Below are 15,740 nucleotides of genomic sequence, written 5' to 3' on the forward strand. Positions count from 1 at the left end.
GAGGGTGGACCAAGGGAGCCCAGATCCTGTTCCCCAAGAGCTCCCGGGTGCGGCGGCTGCCGTCCCAGGGCCGCCCGTTAACCAGCGCTCGTCGTGGTGGCACTGAGCCTGGCTCAGACGCCGCAATATTCTGCGCTGCCGCGATACCGCGCTCACGGAGCCTGCTGGTCTCGGCCACCGGGAAGCCAGGAGGAGCTCATTCGGGGGGAGAAGGGCATCGCGCACCGTCCTCACCGGCATCTGTGGTTCTCCTGATGGAGTGTTGGTGGGCTGAGCTGTCAGGCTAAAAGAAAGTTCTTTTATGGGTTCGCATTAAAGCGGTGCTTCATTCGGGGACAGAAGGAAAGGATCCGAGGAGCTGTGTAGAAGTAGATGTTGAAAATCCTGCCGAGCTGCGTGGTATCACCACATTCAGGCGCAGCAGCGCGCTGGGGAATCGTTTTCTAAATCTTTTTTGCCCCTTGTGGTTCGTGTTTGTGGTATCGTTGCGTTGTACAGTACTGACGTTTTTAACGAGGACGTTGTGAATCACTGATGAGCGGTCCTCATCGTTCGGCGCGACGTAGCTGCAGTTACCTTCTCAGCCATGTTGTGGTCCCCTCGAAGAGGGACCGCACGTGCGCACGCGTGGGCTTCTCTCTAGGCGCGCGTGGGTGCGGGAGACGTCCGGGCTCGGGAGCTTGCAGCTGCTCGCCGTGGCGGGGCCGGCCCAGGGCCTCAAGCCCACGTCGCCCGTCAAGGTGGGGCGGCCCAGGAGCATCGTTAGGTCTTTGGGCCGTACGTTGCCCTTAAGCGTGCTGAGCAGTTACCCCGATGGAGACCAGTGTTTTCACTGGAGGGACTGAAGGCAGAATTAGGCTCAGCGTCACACCCTGAGCGGGTTTGATCTCACGTACTCTCATAGCCGGGGTAATGAGCAAACGCCTGTCACACATGGGTGGCTTTAAGGCCGCGTAAAGAATCACTGGCAAAGGTATTGGCAAAGGGTGATTTTAACAGACATTTATAGAAACGTGACTTAACAGAATTCGATGGCCGGGTTCACTCTATTATTATTACATGGACTAAGCATACACAGGGAAAAATCGTGTCAGAATTGTGTCGGAATGATTTGAACAGAGATTGAGCATAAAAGGGCAAGGGGGACCCTCCCGTGGGGTCACAAGGTTCAGAGAAGATCCGACTGGACCCGCTCTTAGTCTCAGACTTGGACAATGGTTTATGTCTAATACAAAAGGGATAGGAAGGACCTCCCGTTGGGTCACGAGGTTCAGAGCAGACCCCTTGCTCTCTAAACTCCTTCTCAGAGAGGAGCCGAGGTGCGGCTGGCTCTACCCTTAGTCTCAGACCTGGGCAAGGGTTTATGACTAAAGGGTTAAGGGTTTTAGCAGCAACTTAGAGTCCAACAATACTTAAGCATTAATCAATTTGGCAGCTACAAAAAGGAGTTAGTCAAGTTTTTTTCTACAAATACTAAAACAATTGAGCTACAGCTTATACTTGTTAGTAATTGTACAGATAAATGCGCAAAAAGATCTAGATCAATCAATACATGTGTATATATATATGCATATGAATATGGTACCAAAGCCAAATGAGTTTATAAAGGCCTAAAGCTAGCTGAATTTATAAAGGTATACCTGTTAAAAATTCCCCTCGAGTCTCGTGAAATACGTTAAATGCTTTGGCATTTCCCAACGGGCGAAGGGTTGAGCCCCGAGGAGTGTTTCAGCCCAAATCCCGGTGATCCTCTGAGTATCGCAAATTGGAGTTTGCGGACTCTGAGAGGCTCCCACTCGGAGGGGGACTCTGGGCGCAGCCCGCTGCGGTCCAGGAGAGCTCAGAGGGTCTCGCTTGGGACCGCTCTTTATGGGTTTGCAAGATGATTGGCTTTAGTCGTCAGCAAATTTCCATTTTGGCTACTGTCGGAGGTGGTCTGGGGTAGTAATTATGGGATTGTTTCACAGTAACATTGGTATCGTTCCACTTGAGCCATGAGCCCGGTAGGGAAGGCTTCAGAGCCGTCAGAGATGATGAATTATCTCTTGTTTCTGTTCCCTACCATGATCATGTAGCTGGTGTCCCTGTTGCTCCCCACCTGAGCCGTGCAAGAGTGGCTGGTACGGCCAAGGGACGCTCAACCGCCCAACTGGTACACAAAGGCTAAAGCTCAATGGAGCTCCTGAGATCGTGGAGTGGCCCAGTGGAAGGGGGGGGAATGCACCACCACAATGCCACCAAGAAAGAGCGGTGGGGCTGGGTGCTAAGTCAAATTGTCCTCAGGTGTGCCCGCAGCTTCTGCTTCCAGCCGGTACCTTTGAAAACTTTGCTCTGGGTCTTCCCTTGATGAGATTTGAGGACGTTCCCGGGGGAGCGTATGTTCACATTGAGATTCAAGCCCTTGGGAAGATCCGTTCGATGCAGGAGCAGGGCAGGTCCTCAGCCAGAGCTAAAGGTCATTGCCCAGCGAGTGGAGCAGTGCCCCGAAATGCGTCTCTTGTATTTATGGAAACGTCAGGCAGGAAAAGGCTGGTAGGATCACAGGCTGGGGTGGCTACTTCCGTATTAATGTTGTATGTTAAAAGCTGCTTGTGAAATATGTGTCTTATTGATTTAAAAACAGTTTACGTTACTGGAAGAAGGGGTGGTCATGCTAATTCAATCACTGAGGACTCAGGAGGACAGAAGTCTTTTTATATTACTTTAACTAGCCATGTGGAGCAATAATAATGTCATTCCTTGTCAAAGCTGATGGCTGATGACATTGCGTTATCCCCAGCAGGTAGCACGGGCTGCTTCCTCCTGGTGAATCCCAGGCTGTGCCGGCGTTTGAACAGGGCCAGGGAGAGGTGTAACTGCCGTGGCAAATTGCGTTCAGCGCTCCGGAGTTGTGCGGTTCGTCCCGGTGCTCGTCTGCCGCTCAGAGCCTCCCTGGTCGCGGTGGCAGCGGCTCTCCGTGCCCGTCTCCAGCATCCTCAGCAGCGTGCCCACCGGGGGCTTGGGGATTTCCAGGCTCTGCTCTCTGGGATTTCGTCTGCTTCGCCGGAAAAATTTGTTTGGTTTTTTTTCCCCCAGGGGAAGCTGTGGATTGGGTCCTGCCGAGTCTGCCGCAGGGAGAGGGGTGCTCCCCAAATCCCCTCCAGCGTGCTGGAGCACAGGATGGGCAAGCGGGGCTGCGATGGGTCCAAGGCGGTGGCTTTGGCAGAAGGGGTGCTCACTGAGCCTGCCGGAAGAGCTTGGGGTGCTCCTCGGTGCAGCGCAGGCGATGAAGCCTGCTCGGTGCCGTGAAGAGCAGGGAGAAGTGTCCCGGAGGTCCATGATGGGAGTCCATCCCTGCTGCTGTGCCGAGGACGGGCTGAACCCAGCTGCCGCTGGCTGCCGTGCCCAGGCCCTGCCTGACCTGTCCGGCTCCGACCCTGCCACTCGGGAGAGGCTCAGAGCTGGGGCTGGGCCTGGATTTGTCTGGTGGCCCCGGAGCAGCTTTGGTCCCGCGGAGGGCTCGGTCCGTGCCGATGTGTCAGCGTGGGCTCTGCAGCCCTGCCAGTGCCGCGGGCGGGGGCCGGACCGGGCGCTCTCCTCACCAGCGCGGGTCTGATGAGGACCTGAATGGGTGGAGGGACCTGGAGGAACCCTCGCTGAAATGACTTTGCGATGACTAGACACCTGCTGTAAAGAGATGTTTGCAAGATCGACAACCTTATGTATGAAGTTAGCAGCTCTGCTTCTGGGAGACTGGAGATGGCTTCGTGCTGGGGAGAATGGCTTTGTCCTGGGGAGAATGGATTTGTTCTGGGGAGAATGGCTTTGTTCTGGAGAGAACGGCTTTGTTCTGGAGAGAACGGCTTTCAATGGCTTTCTTGACTGAAGCTGTGCTGTCTTCTGCACTGGAGACTCGCCCAAGCGCTTGGTTGCCACCTTCCCCGTATCATCTCTTCGGGACACAGACGAAGGAAGACCACAAGATGTCAAACATTTTGGCATCTTGTCTACCGTACGGGTCACCACTTCTGTCCGGCTCTTTTGCCGACAGGACCTTCGGAGTGGCACCAGGACGTAGACCATCAAACATTTTGGCATCTTGTCTACCGTACGGGTCACCACTTCTGTCCGGCTCTTTTGCCGACAGGACCTTCGGAGTGGCACCAGGACGTAGACCATCAAACATTTTGGCATCTTGTCTACCGTACGGGTCACCACTTCTGTCCGGCTCTTTTGCCGACAGGACCTTCGGAGTGGCACCAGGACGTAGACCATCTCGTGCTAGCTCATAGCGGCTGCGCCCTCTGCCCGCAGAGCAGCTCCTCCTGAGCGGTCTGCAGAAGGGAGGCCCAGGACCCAAATGCTCCGCTGGAGGTTACCTCTGAGGATGCCCAAGAGCAGCAGTCCCTGCAGGAGCTTTCACAGCATCTGCTCGCAGCGTGACATGAGGTCCTCACGCTTCCTCCTCTCCTTGTCTCAGTGCCCAGGGCTTTCCCAAGCCTCTCCGTGTCCAGTCTTTGGAGAAAGGTAGCTCCTGGGTGTCCACATGGGCCCCTGCTGCCGCTGCGAGCCCCGTCCTGGCTGTGTGAGGTAGGAGACTTGTTCCTGCTTCAGCAGGCACGTGTTTGGCTACGTGCCCTCAGCCGGACCTCCGCTCCTCTGCCCTGCCAGGACGGGCCGCGGCGGAGGACGGAGAGCGAGCACCGACCTGCGGCAGGGTCCCAGGGCTGCCGAGCTGGGGAGGACGGGGGGCTGCGAGGATCCCGTTGCTGGGATGCTCCTCCGAGCCCCGCGCGAGCCCCTGGCATCGCCTGCGAGCCCCTGGCACCCTCCCACACCTCCCTGCCCTCTCCCCCCCTCCTGCCATCCCCGTCTCCTCCCCGACGGCAGAGGGAGGGGGACCCAGGTACCAGCACCCGCCGTGTCGCGAGCTCTATTGACAGTTATCCAGAATCTGAAGGAATTCAAGACAAATTGTTAAGAGGATGGAGTTAATAAAATTTGAAAAATTGAGGCCTGTCACTCTACTAAACTTTTTTCGATACTGCTGACAGAAACATATTTCCCCAATGAGTGACCTTATGCAGCTGCGCCAGCGACGCGACGCTGCGCGGGTGCTGGGAGTGAGCCGGCGTGCTATTTATCAAATATTATAAGCCGGGGCCTCCTAATATGAGCAGGGAGGTGCGGGAGGAGGCGACGGACTCGCACAGCCCGAGGTGTTGCCCAGGTGTCGATCTCCAGCTACAGACAGCTAGTGGGAGGTGACAAATGGCCTTCTATTAAGTCTCCAAAGGTTGGCGTCCCCTCCGCCGCCGCTGGAGCCAGCTGCCGGGGTGGGAGAGGGCAGGGAGGAGGTGGGGATGGGCAAGGGGGTCAGGCCGGGGCGCTGACGAACCCGTCGCCGCTTTTACCTTCTATTAGCAAGCGACGTGACACCGTTATTTATTGCGGCGTAATATTTTATTGCTGCCGGTACTGGAGGTTGGAATCGACCAGTTGTAGGAGTCGGGTTCTATCAATTATTGCAGCAATTAGTCAAGTCGTCAAAGCCATTAACAGGGGGATTAGGCCAATATTGGATAGCCATTATTGATAGATCCAGGGGAAGGGAAAAGCCAAACAAACCCTCAACCTTCATCTGAAATGAGAGCAGGCCTAGCCTCGAGGAGGTCATCATTTGGAGAAGCCAGAAAACTTGCCCCCCTCCTCGCGGCCCGGAGGAGCGCGCACCCGGGGTGGGTTTCGGCAGCGGCGGGGGGGCCGCGGGAGCACTGTCTCTTTAAAAGATATTGAGTGGCCGGCCTCGGCAGTACATAATCTCACCTGTCTCGATCATATTCTTTATTTGCAATGACAAGGCTTGCAATAGAAATTACTCTGTGTCGAATGTTTATGGAGCACATTTTTCATTCTGTAAGCAAATATAGATCCCTGATGCCAATGCTTAGAAACGGCTAATCTCTCTGGCTCCCGCGCAGAGAGTCCGCTCACTTTTTTCATATATTATGATTGCTGCTCGCTTTTATTGAGCACTCCTGGTGCTCTGCGCTCCCCCGCGGTGGAGAAGCAGAAGCTGCGGCCGGGTTTGCCTGTGCCAAGGTACCCGGTTCGCTCCCTGTTTCCAGCGGGGCGGAAGGCGTTTGCCCAGCCTCTTTGCGGAGCGGGGATGCTGTAGCGGTGCCCAGGCTCCCGTTTCTCGCAGTCGTGCACCGGCACCGTCGGCCTGCCCTTCCCAGCAGCTCGTCACCGCCGTCCCCTCCGTTTTACAGGCGACTGGGCCAGACCTGCGCAGGGCGACGGGCTCTTCCCTCGCGGGGCTGCTTCGCAAGGCTCAGTAAGTGCTGTAGCTTTGAAACCGGCGGCGTGGTCAGCTCAAGCACCAGCTTGAGGGGTTTGAGCCCGATTTGAAGGTTCGTTCTCATAACCCTTGGCGTCTGGCCGGCGACAGCAAGCTGTTGTGGAGTCACAGGGTGCACCAACGTTAGTGCTGAGTCTCTCTGCCTTTGAGATATCTCCTGAGACGGCAGAGGTTAATCCTGTGAGACCTTGCCAGCATCACTGGCTATTCCCCAGTACCCCCCTCTCCTGATCTCGCACTGCCCTGTCCAAGATTACCTCTATATACTTCCCATCACCGCAACTGGGACCAGTTCGACTCTGCATGTTCTTCCGCAATCCAGCGTGTCTGGGAAGGGGACGGGGCGGGGAGCTCTCTCCGTGCGAGTGTGTTTCCGTGAGGGTGCCCGTCTGACTCCCTCCAGTTCAGTCTTTGGGGTTTGTTGACTTTTTTTCAAATTAGATTCTAAAGAAGAGTGTGGTTTTCCCCCAGAAGCCGCTCCTGCGGCTTAGGGTGGCAGCTGTTTTGCAGACTACGGCCATCTCCAGCTCAGCTTGGAGTAGCAGAGCGGAAGGGTAGCGTGTCCAATTGAAGCCGTAATGGTCCCACGTGGCTCCCGCAGCGGGGGGAGCGGGTGCTTTTGTGAAGCTGTATTTTCTGCTGGTGACCATGTGCTCTCGTCCCCCACAGCAGCCCTTCCCTGCCAAGCCAATTGTTAGCAGTGACAATTCCTTTTCTTGTTCCCTGGACACCCGTGCATGTAACCGCTGGTTGTACATTGTCCCTTTCTGATCCAGATACCCTCTGGAGCAAAGGTTAGGAGGGGACAGGGACCAGGACGGGAGGCACGAGATTGCTTCCTGCTCGTTCTGCCCCAAGACTGAACTCTGATCCCCTGATCTTATTAATTTCTTCCTGCCATCAGGTGCCAGCCCCCTGCAGAAGAACGAGATGGGACACACACCCCTGGACTACGCCCGCGAAGGGGACATCATGAGCCTTCTGAAAGCGTCGGAGGCGAAGGTGAGCCTGAGATTCCGTGACTTTGTGTTTCCTTTCCCACTACAAGAACAGTTTTGAAGAAGACCTGGTGCGGGCAGTGGAGGAGTGCCTTAGCACACCTACACCTCCATGCTTTTTCAGAAGAGGTCTCTGTAAAATAATGACACGATGCATAAGGAAAAAAAACCACTTGTGAAGTATTTCAGCTGTGCCCGTGGCTGTGTGCCCTCCTCTTCCATTTTAACACTTCCTCCGCAGCAGTGACCTGCACAGGACCACTAATACTGTTCTGTAACCCCTCGGCAAAGATACGGTAGTATCAGGGGCTTGGTTTTGCGGTATTTTCTGGAACTCCTGGTGAAAGAACCAGGTCTGAGAGTCCAGTTGTGGGCCTGGGATCCGTGCATTCACGAGCACCAGTCTAAGGCAAAAGGCACCGGTTTCTGCTGTCTGGCTGTGAAATGCCCAACTCCTCCCTCCAGCCTCACCGTCTCCTCGAGCGGGCTGGAGCACACCCTGTCCTGGTCGTGAGGCGCTGCTAGAAGGTATTTTACAGAGGGAAGAGCACCACATTTGCCGTAGCGGTTCCAATAAAAACCCCAGGAGTAAGTAGATTTAGAGAGTAGCAGGTTATTAGACAGTGAGGGATCTGCAGCCTGATGTCAAGGATTTAAAATTCCCGGGCATGAGGCCTTATTCAAGTAGCAGCAACTAATTATCAGTCGGTAGAAGAAGCCGTCACAGCAGCGATGAGCCATGCCTCCTGAGCATCACCTCTCCAAGAATCTCAGCTCAGCCAGGGCAGGAAAGTCCCCCCGCTTGCTAAATTTAATTTGCCATGAATTAAACCTGCCAGGCCGTCAAAACTGCTGTGCTGTCCGTGCTCACCTAGGAAAACCACTGCTCGAGCAGGAGTTCAAAACCACACTCCCGAACGCTAAACCTCTCCCAGGACGGTGATCTTTCCTCTTGGGCTCTCCGTGCTCCATCGCAGCGAAGGACACCCTAGCGTGGCACTCCTCTGCAGAGCTGACGGCCTCTCCTGTTAGCCAGGAGCACTGCTTGGTCGCTTGGGCGGCTCTGCGAGCAAGTTTTAAGGAAGAAAAGTTGAGAAGAACATACTTGGAATACGAAAAGGAGAGGGGGCAGGAATTATCTGCCGGGTAAATGGTCTCTGGAGTCCAGCATTGGCAAGGAAACCTGCCCCTAACAGTTTGAAAAGCTGCGTTGGTTTTTATGCTTAACTAATAGATGGAGGAGAGAAAGGAAATATATCTATAGAGATGCTCCTGATGAAAATGATTGTACTTGTATATAAAACATAAGACAGTCAAGGCAGCTCGTGATGAATATTCAGCTGGGGGGGATATGGTGCTCCCGGGGTTGCATCCACCCCAGTATCTGCATTCCACCGAGAGTCTTTGAGAATTTATTGCTCATTTTAATCACGGCTAGAGAATGAATTGGCAGAACTATTACTGGATGGGCACATCCCATAGATTTTATTTACATATCCTTGTGACAGAATAACAAGGAGTTTTCATATGTATTTTTAATTTATTTTGATTTCCTTTATTCTTTTAAAAAAAAAAGCATTCTGTGTGTGCTTTCCCTGTGCTAAACCACACTTGCCTGGTGTTTAGGACTCAGCCTAGTTCCAATGGCTGAGCAGCCTGGTGAAATTTGAATAAGCTGTCGTGTAGCTGAAAGGAAGGGAGTAGCCCTTGACACTGGTGTCTCCTGTACGTAACTGGGGGAAGCAGCCCCAGGACTGATCTCGGCTCTTACCAGTCTGTCTTTGCCATTCAGCTCCTCCTTCCCCTGGTGTACTGGGCCCAGTCAGATCCATCCAATGTCTCTCCTGTCTCCATCAGTGGCTGCCAAAGGGCTTTTAAGGAGCGTTTCAGCCGGGACGAGCACGCAGTTGCCCTTTCCCCAGGCTCTCTTCTGGCAAGCCGTGGTGTGAGGACCTCCTGAGCTGGAGCGTGGGTCCCCTTCATCGTACTGAATCGCCTTTGACGGACCTTTTAAAGACAACAAACATCCAGCTGTGGCTCACGCATAGTCTGCCTTTCCCATCCCGAACATCCTCGGGTGGTTGGTTTAAGCATATTTTATGAGAAAAACGTCTTCTTTGGGTTGTTTGCAAAGTGTCTGTTCGTTAAGCCGCGCACAACCCTGTACGTCGTGTCAGGGGCAGAGCAGCCTTGCAGCGAAAGCTGATTTTAAGCTTTCTGTAAACCCACAGAATTACCTCCAGCCGGTGCTTGCCCTTCCTGCGGAAGAACCACTGTCCAGATCTCCAAAGGCTTAGTTCATGTCCCTGACGTGTTCTGCAGTTTATCATCCTGCTTTCCTTTAATCTTTTAAATTCCTTTTCCTCTAAGGCGAAAGATACAGTCCCCTCCCCATCTGCAGGTTTGCTGCAAAGGTCGGGTTCCGCTGGCGCTGTGCTTTTGAACCTCTTCCCTCCGAATGTTTTCCTGTAAATGCGGTCGCGCTTGGCAGGGATGCCGTGCGGGATAACGAATAACGAAAGCCGGCGAACACGATTGCCCATCGTAGTGACAGGCAGCCAGCTGTTATTATCTCAAGGTGAGCTCTGCCAAAGCACGGACAGGGTGAATCTCTTATTAAAAATTAACGTCTCTTTGGGCATCGCATCACGAGCCCCTCTTAGCCCGGGTGAGCGCAGGAGCTGGGTTGCCTTCGACGCGAGAGCAGGGCACCGCTGCATTTCTTTCCGAGCACGTAACACCGCCGTAATCCTCTCGAGTGCCAACGATGTGCCGTAGGAGTTTCACCAGGAGACCCGAAGACCAGTTGTCAGAGGGCGAGGACACGGTCCCTGCCGGCTCCGTTTCACGCCGCAAACCAGGGACGGGCGTTCCTTTCTCCGGCTGCTGGTTTCCTCACCACCAACGCTGAGGACTGAAGTCAAACGCAAACGAGGTCGAAATGTCCGGCAGAAACGTCTGGCAGGAGCGAGACCCGGGTCAGATGTGCTGCTCCAGCTGCCCCAGTATCAGAGAGCAGGCGGGAGGTGGGAGGAGCTGGACGCGTACCTGTGCAGGGGGATGGAGGGCAATGGGAGTGGAAGCTTGTGTCTCCTGTAAAATCCAAGACTAGCGGGGCTTTTTGTTGCAGGTTGTATCCCAGACTGATCTAAAATAGGTTTTTCTCGGTGGATTTTTCCCATTCCGGTGTCCCCTGCTCCGAGAGGGTTGCGGCGGCTGCTCAGGGTGCTGCGGGCCGGCAGCGTGACCCGAGCGCGAGGTGCCTGGTGGCACAGCAGGTCTCTCCAGAACAGATCTAAGCAGAAAACCATAGTGGGACAGCTTGGAAAAAGCACCGTAACTGGCGCTGTCTTTTACCCCTGAAAGGGACTTTTCTTCCCACCCAGGGACTTCTACACCGTTGGTTTTCCAAGGAGGGAGGAGAGGGCGTTGCAGAAGAGGGGCGTCCCCTCCTGCTCTTCGTGCACCTCTTCCCTAAACCCACGCAAGTCGTTCGGTATCCTGACAACACAGATCGCGTTCTCGGCACCTTAAGAAAGGCAGAAGAGGAGGGAGGAAGAAAAGATTTGTCAAGATATATAGAAAGACACAGATACATGGCAAGAGCGGTGCTTTGAGGCTCGTGGTGTAGACGGAGCCTGGGGAGATCACCGCAGACACGCCGGCCTCTGTCCCACAGTGCCGTCCCGCTGGGATCCGCGGGGAGGTTATTGCTCCGTGTGAGGCATCAGGGCTGACGGCATCTCTCCGTTACCCACGGGACTGACAGCGCCAGCCAAAATTGGATTGTTTGCTCTTTATTTTTTTTTTAGCTTCTGTCAGAGTCGCTGCTAGCCCAGGAAACACTGGCAGCCTGGCTGGGGGGTTTATCCCAGGGGGATCCTGTGCAGCTTCTGCGACCGCTTTCTGGTTTTGGTAGAGGTGTTTCCCCTTCAGGAAGGGGGGTTAAATGATGGGGCCAGTGGCGTGTGTTAAGTTACTCACTCTGCAAACCCTGTGGGCTCTTTACGTTCTGTCCTTAGCTAAGTCTGGCTTTGTGGGACGGTTGTTTCCGGAGCAGTGGTTTCACTGGTGAGATGGCCAACTTCTGCCTGTGATGGGGAAAGCTGCTCAGCGGAAAGTTTTGCGGCATTTCCTAAAGATGAGCAGGGACTGGATTTGTCCTCCTTCTTCTAGAAGTTCACTGCACCGTAAGACCTGCTCCCACTTTGGGATTCTGCCTGTATCCCGTCCCCGAGCATCTCGGAGATGCGCTGGTGTCGGATGGCTCTGTAGACTGCTCTGCACTACCTCAGCCTTCGGCTCCAGAAAGCGGTCTGGGGGGAAGCAGCACCTAAGTCACCGCTCCCAAAGGCCCCGCTTCCTCCTGAGCTGGAGGTGGGAGAAAGCAAATGTCCCCAGTAAAGGGCTTTTTCTAGCGCCGTCCTGCGTGCTGCTCTGGGTTTGTCTGCAGAGCGATGGTGTCGGACTTCCCCAGCGCACGCCACAGGACGCAGCGATGCTCTTCCAGCCCTGTGGGGTATTGTGGAGTCTTTGTGTAGGAGATGTGGGAAAACAAATATAGGTAGAATAGTCAAGGCCTTATTTTTTCAAAATAAGCAAGCTCGTAACGGGTTAAGGGCTCATTAGGAAATTTGAGCGGTGTCGGTGTTCCCTCTGTGTCAGAGGCAGTGCCGTGTCTGGTTTTCCCATCAGCTGCAAAGCCGGTTCCCGAGTGCTGCCCACGGCACGGCAGCTCGCCCGCTTCTCTCCGTTCCCAGGCAGCCAGCCTCCATCTCCTGCAGATCCAGAAAATTCCTCTTGCTGCTGCTCCCAGACTGCTACCGAGCTGCATCTGCCCTGGGTGTCAGGGAGACACCGTGCGGGGCTTTGCAGACCTGGGGCTGGAAAAACTCTATGCGCGTACCCGTTGCTCCTGTTGTTGCTCCAAAAAGCCTCTGATCCCAACGTTTTCTTCCCTCCCACAGTTCCAGGAGGAGCAGCGCAGGAGGGAGGTGGAGGAACGCCGGAGGTTTCCGCTGGAGCAACGGCTAAAAGAGCACATCATCGGTCAGGAGAGCGCGATAGCGACGGTGGGAGCAGGTAGGACCCCTCGCCCGCCGCCCGCTCTGCCCTCCACATCTTCTGCTCCACGGGGAGAGCGGGCCGTTCCCTCAAGCCCTGCTCTGAGGCTGCCTCCGAGCAGCTCACCGAGGTTGGTGGGGGGCTCACGGCGAGGTCCAGCGGGTATTTCTCAGCTGTGAGAGAGAACACTTGCTCTTCATCACTGGAGGGGCTCTTTCGGGTGCAGCAGCAGACGCTTTCTTCCCAGGCACTGCAGTGAGGTGCCTGCAAGCCCTTTCGTTCGGGACGATTTCCCCCTAGACTAAGCGTAGTGGCTGGAAGGCCAAAGCTGCTCACTCAGATGCCCACTGCGTGCCTTGGAGCACGCAGGCGGTTCTCGGCCAAACGCGCTGGCTGAATGTGGTGACACTTGAACATCGAGCGATCTTTTTACAAGATCATTTGTCTTAAAAATATCACTCATTAATAATTCACAAGCAGTTTCGTACAGCTTTATGTACAGAAGCCCCTCAAACACATGCTGCTTTGGGGAATTTTTCTGTATCCCTTACAGATTTGGGGCTTCATTCCACGTAAAACACAAGCACACACTTCAGCCACGCTTTCCTGGCCGTGTGTGCCACGTCAGACCAGAGGCCAGTGTCCTGTCACTGGTACCAGAGCATGGGCAGCTCTGGCAAGACAAATACAGAGTGGTATTTCCACACTCTACTCTCCCAACGTCCGTCGATTTGCAAGCCAGGAATACCCTGAACCAAAAGTTCCATCTCTGTGTGCAGCAGCCCTCGAGAGATTTTTCTTCCATGAATTTGTCCAAGTTTCCCTTGGATCTCCTGTGAATGTCCGGCCCCTGCAGCGTCCTTTGGCGGGCGGTCGCATAGCTAGTGAAGGAATAGACCCTTTTATTCATTTTAAATCTGCCTCCTGATAGTTTCGCCTGGTGCCCTCTAGTTCTTGTGTCAAACGAAGCATTTGCTGCTGAGGAAACGGTTGCTCAGGCGAAGCAGCTGCGGTTTATGGCACAAAGCTCTTCTGGCCTCCTAACAGAGGGGTTCCAGTTGGGGCTCAGAGCCTGGCCCCACTTCGGTCAGCGGGGGTTGCGCTCCTGAGCTCTCGGGGTGTGTTTGGTGGTGGTTAGTCACAAGATAGCCGGGCTTTGGAGGACGGGATGGATGATAGCTAACGGAAGGGTTATTTGCCTCCTGAGCTCTTTCCATCTCCACCTTTCTGGAGGTGTTGCCAGTAAATACTGAAGGTAACGTTAAAGCAAAACCTTTCGCAGCCGCACGTCCCTGCGACATCCCCCGCTGTACCATGAGCCCTTACAGGTACGAGGGGACACCATCTTCTCTTGCTGTATCCGCGGCGAGAGAGGAATGCCCGAGGCGCCTCCTGAAGAGACTGCACGTCAGGGCACCTTGCCTTTACCAGTCTGCTTCTGCTGGTTTTTGTCTGGGAGGCCGCCTTAGTTGTGCTATAGATCAGGTGGTGGCTTACAGCTGTGAGTCCGTTGCAAAGGGCGTGAGCCTGGAGTATTTCGTTAGCTAGCGTTCCCCTGTCTGGGGCTGCTGAGGCCCCTTGGCCCTCGTTCCCAAAGGAGGGTGCTGGTGCCTTTTTCTTCAGGTGTTTTTCCTGCGCTTCAAATTCTAAGTTTTCACTGCCTAAAAAAAAACAATTAAATAATCGCAGGGAATAAATGAGGAGTCTGGCCTCTTGTGGCTGTGACGGAACCGTACAAGCGTGCAGCGAGGTTTGGAGGAAAAGGTAATGGTTTTCATCAGACCAGAGGATGGGGTTGGGGGAGAAACCAGATCAGCTTTTAGGCACACGGGCCCAAACAGAAACCAGGGATTTCAGATGAGCACAGCCAGTTGCTCCGAGCATAACTTCGTTATGTTAATCAGTTAGGCACTTCGAGACGAAAGGGTGTTGGGCATCTGTGGAGCAGAGGGGGGTGATGTCTGATGTATCGGTTAGCCCAGCAAATGCTATTATCTCTTGCTGCAAACCTGGTTTTGCTGCGGCAGCAGCACCCCTGCAAAGCCTGGGGCACCAGCCCGGCCCTGCAGAGAGCCTGGGGCCGCAGCTCCACGAGCTCCGAGGCACCGCGTTCCCTCCCGAGGAGCCCTACGCTTTCTCCCTCGCTGTCCCTCGGCCAGCTCCATCCGTTGCAGGTGACGGAGCGCTCGGCCCCGACCAGAGCACCTGCAGGGAAAGGGAAGAGGGGTCCCGGTGGTTTGTGCGAGGTGGGTCTCCTTGGCGTCACGAGCGTGGGGCAGCCTCTCACAGCTCACGAGCAGTTTATTTCGTTCTGGACGCCAGAACACGGTGAGGAAATCAAGGCTCCAGCAAGCTGGGCTGGGTTCGATTTGCCAGTCCAAAGCCTGAAAGCCTCTGGATCCCGTTAATAATTCCTTGAACCGTCCGCGCATCCCGGTTTAGTGCCTGAAAACGGGACGGGGAGGTAAGACCGGGCTGAGGTCAGGGCAGAACTGCGAGCAACGCGCTGTCATAAATACAGGACCCGCGGCGGTCTAGTTAACAAAGAGGGGTCCTGTGTGATCTGGGAGCCCTGGGCAGAGCCAGCTCTCCCCTGCAAACACAACAGACACCCTCTGTGTTCGGAGAGCGGCTCTGCCTGGGGGCAGCAGTTCGGGCTAATTGGGAAGCTTTGATTAATGGGTAGTGCCTGTTTCTGACACAGGTGGTGTTTCTGCACATTAAAGTGCCTGCCTTTATGGAGGTTGCTCTTATTGAATTATAGGGAATGTGCTTGATACCCCGCAGCCTCGGGATATCAGACCAAAAGGTAGCAGGAGAGTCTCCGTCCCCTCCTCCCCCTCTTCCCTTCTGCCCCCTTTTTGCTGTTTTCTTTCAGTAGGGTGACTTCGGAGACATTACTTTTTCTTTCCAGCACTTCCTGTCTATTTTTGTTATTTATTTTATTCCCAGCTGGTTTTTCTGCCACTTTGTGGACTCCACGCGCCTCCTGTTTTGCGCTGGCCGACGCAGTTTCTGGGCTGGGAGACTTGCCGCACACCACGTCTCGAGATTGACCAAGCCTGGCTGATGTGTTTAATTTAGAACGGCTGCCTTAATTGAATAATCTGATTTAATCCGTCACTCGGTGCATGATCCGAACAGTCTCCAGAGGGGCTCAGCCGAGAATACAAAGGGAACGTGCGCCCTGGGGTTTGCTGCGCAGGTCCGGGGTGGTGGGGATGCGCGGGGGCCGCGACCGCCGCATGCCTGCGCAGAGCTTGCCGCAGTCGCAGCACCAACAGCTTGACGTCTCTGCCGCAGAGGGCAGAAGCCCTTCTCTGTCATTTCCACGGGGT

General features: G+C 54.8%; 1 protein-coding gene across 3 annotated transcripts in view; it reads left to right on the forward strand.

Annotated features, from left to right (window-relative positions):
• Positions 1 to 15,740, forward strand: part of CLPB (ClpB family mitochondrial disaggregase) — a 91,228-nt gene that overhangs the window by 51,038 nt on the left and 24,450 nt on the right. For all 3 annotated transcript variants that reach the window (XM_075140460.1, XM_075140459.1, XM_075140458.1), the window contains 2 exons: positions 7,245 to 7,342; positions 12,306 to 12,420. In XM_075140460.1, the coding sequence (XP_074996561.1) occupies positions 7,245 to 7,342; positions 12,306 to 12,420 (213 nt within the window). The remainder of the gene's footprint in view (positions 1 to 7,244; positions 7,343 to 12,305; positions 12,421 to 15,740) is intronic.

The sequence above is a fragment of the Calonectris borealis genome, chromosome 1 (assembly GCF_964195595.1).
Source record: "Calonectris borealis chromosome 1, bCalBor7.hap1.2, whole genome shotgun sequence".
Lineage (NCBI taxonomy): Eukaryota > Metazoa > Chordata > Aves > Procellariiformes > Procellariidae > Calonectris > Calonectris borealis.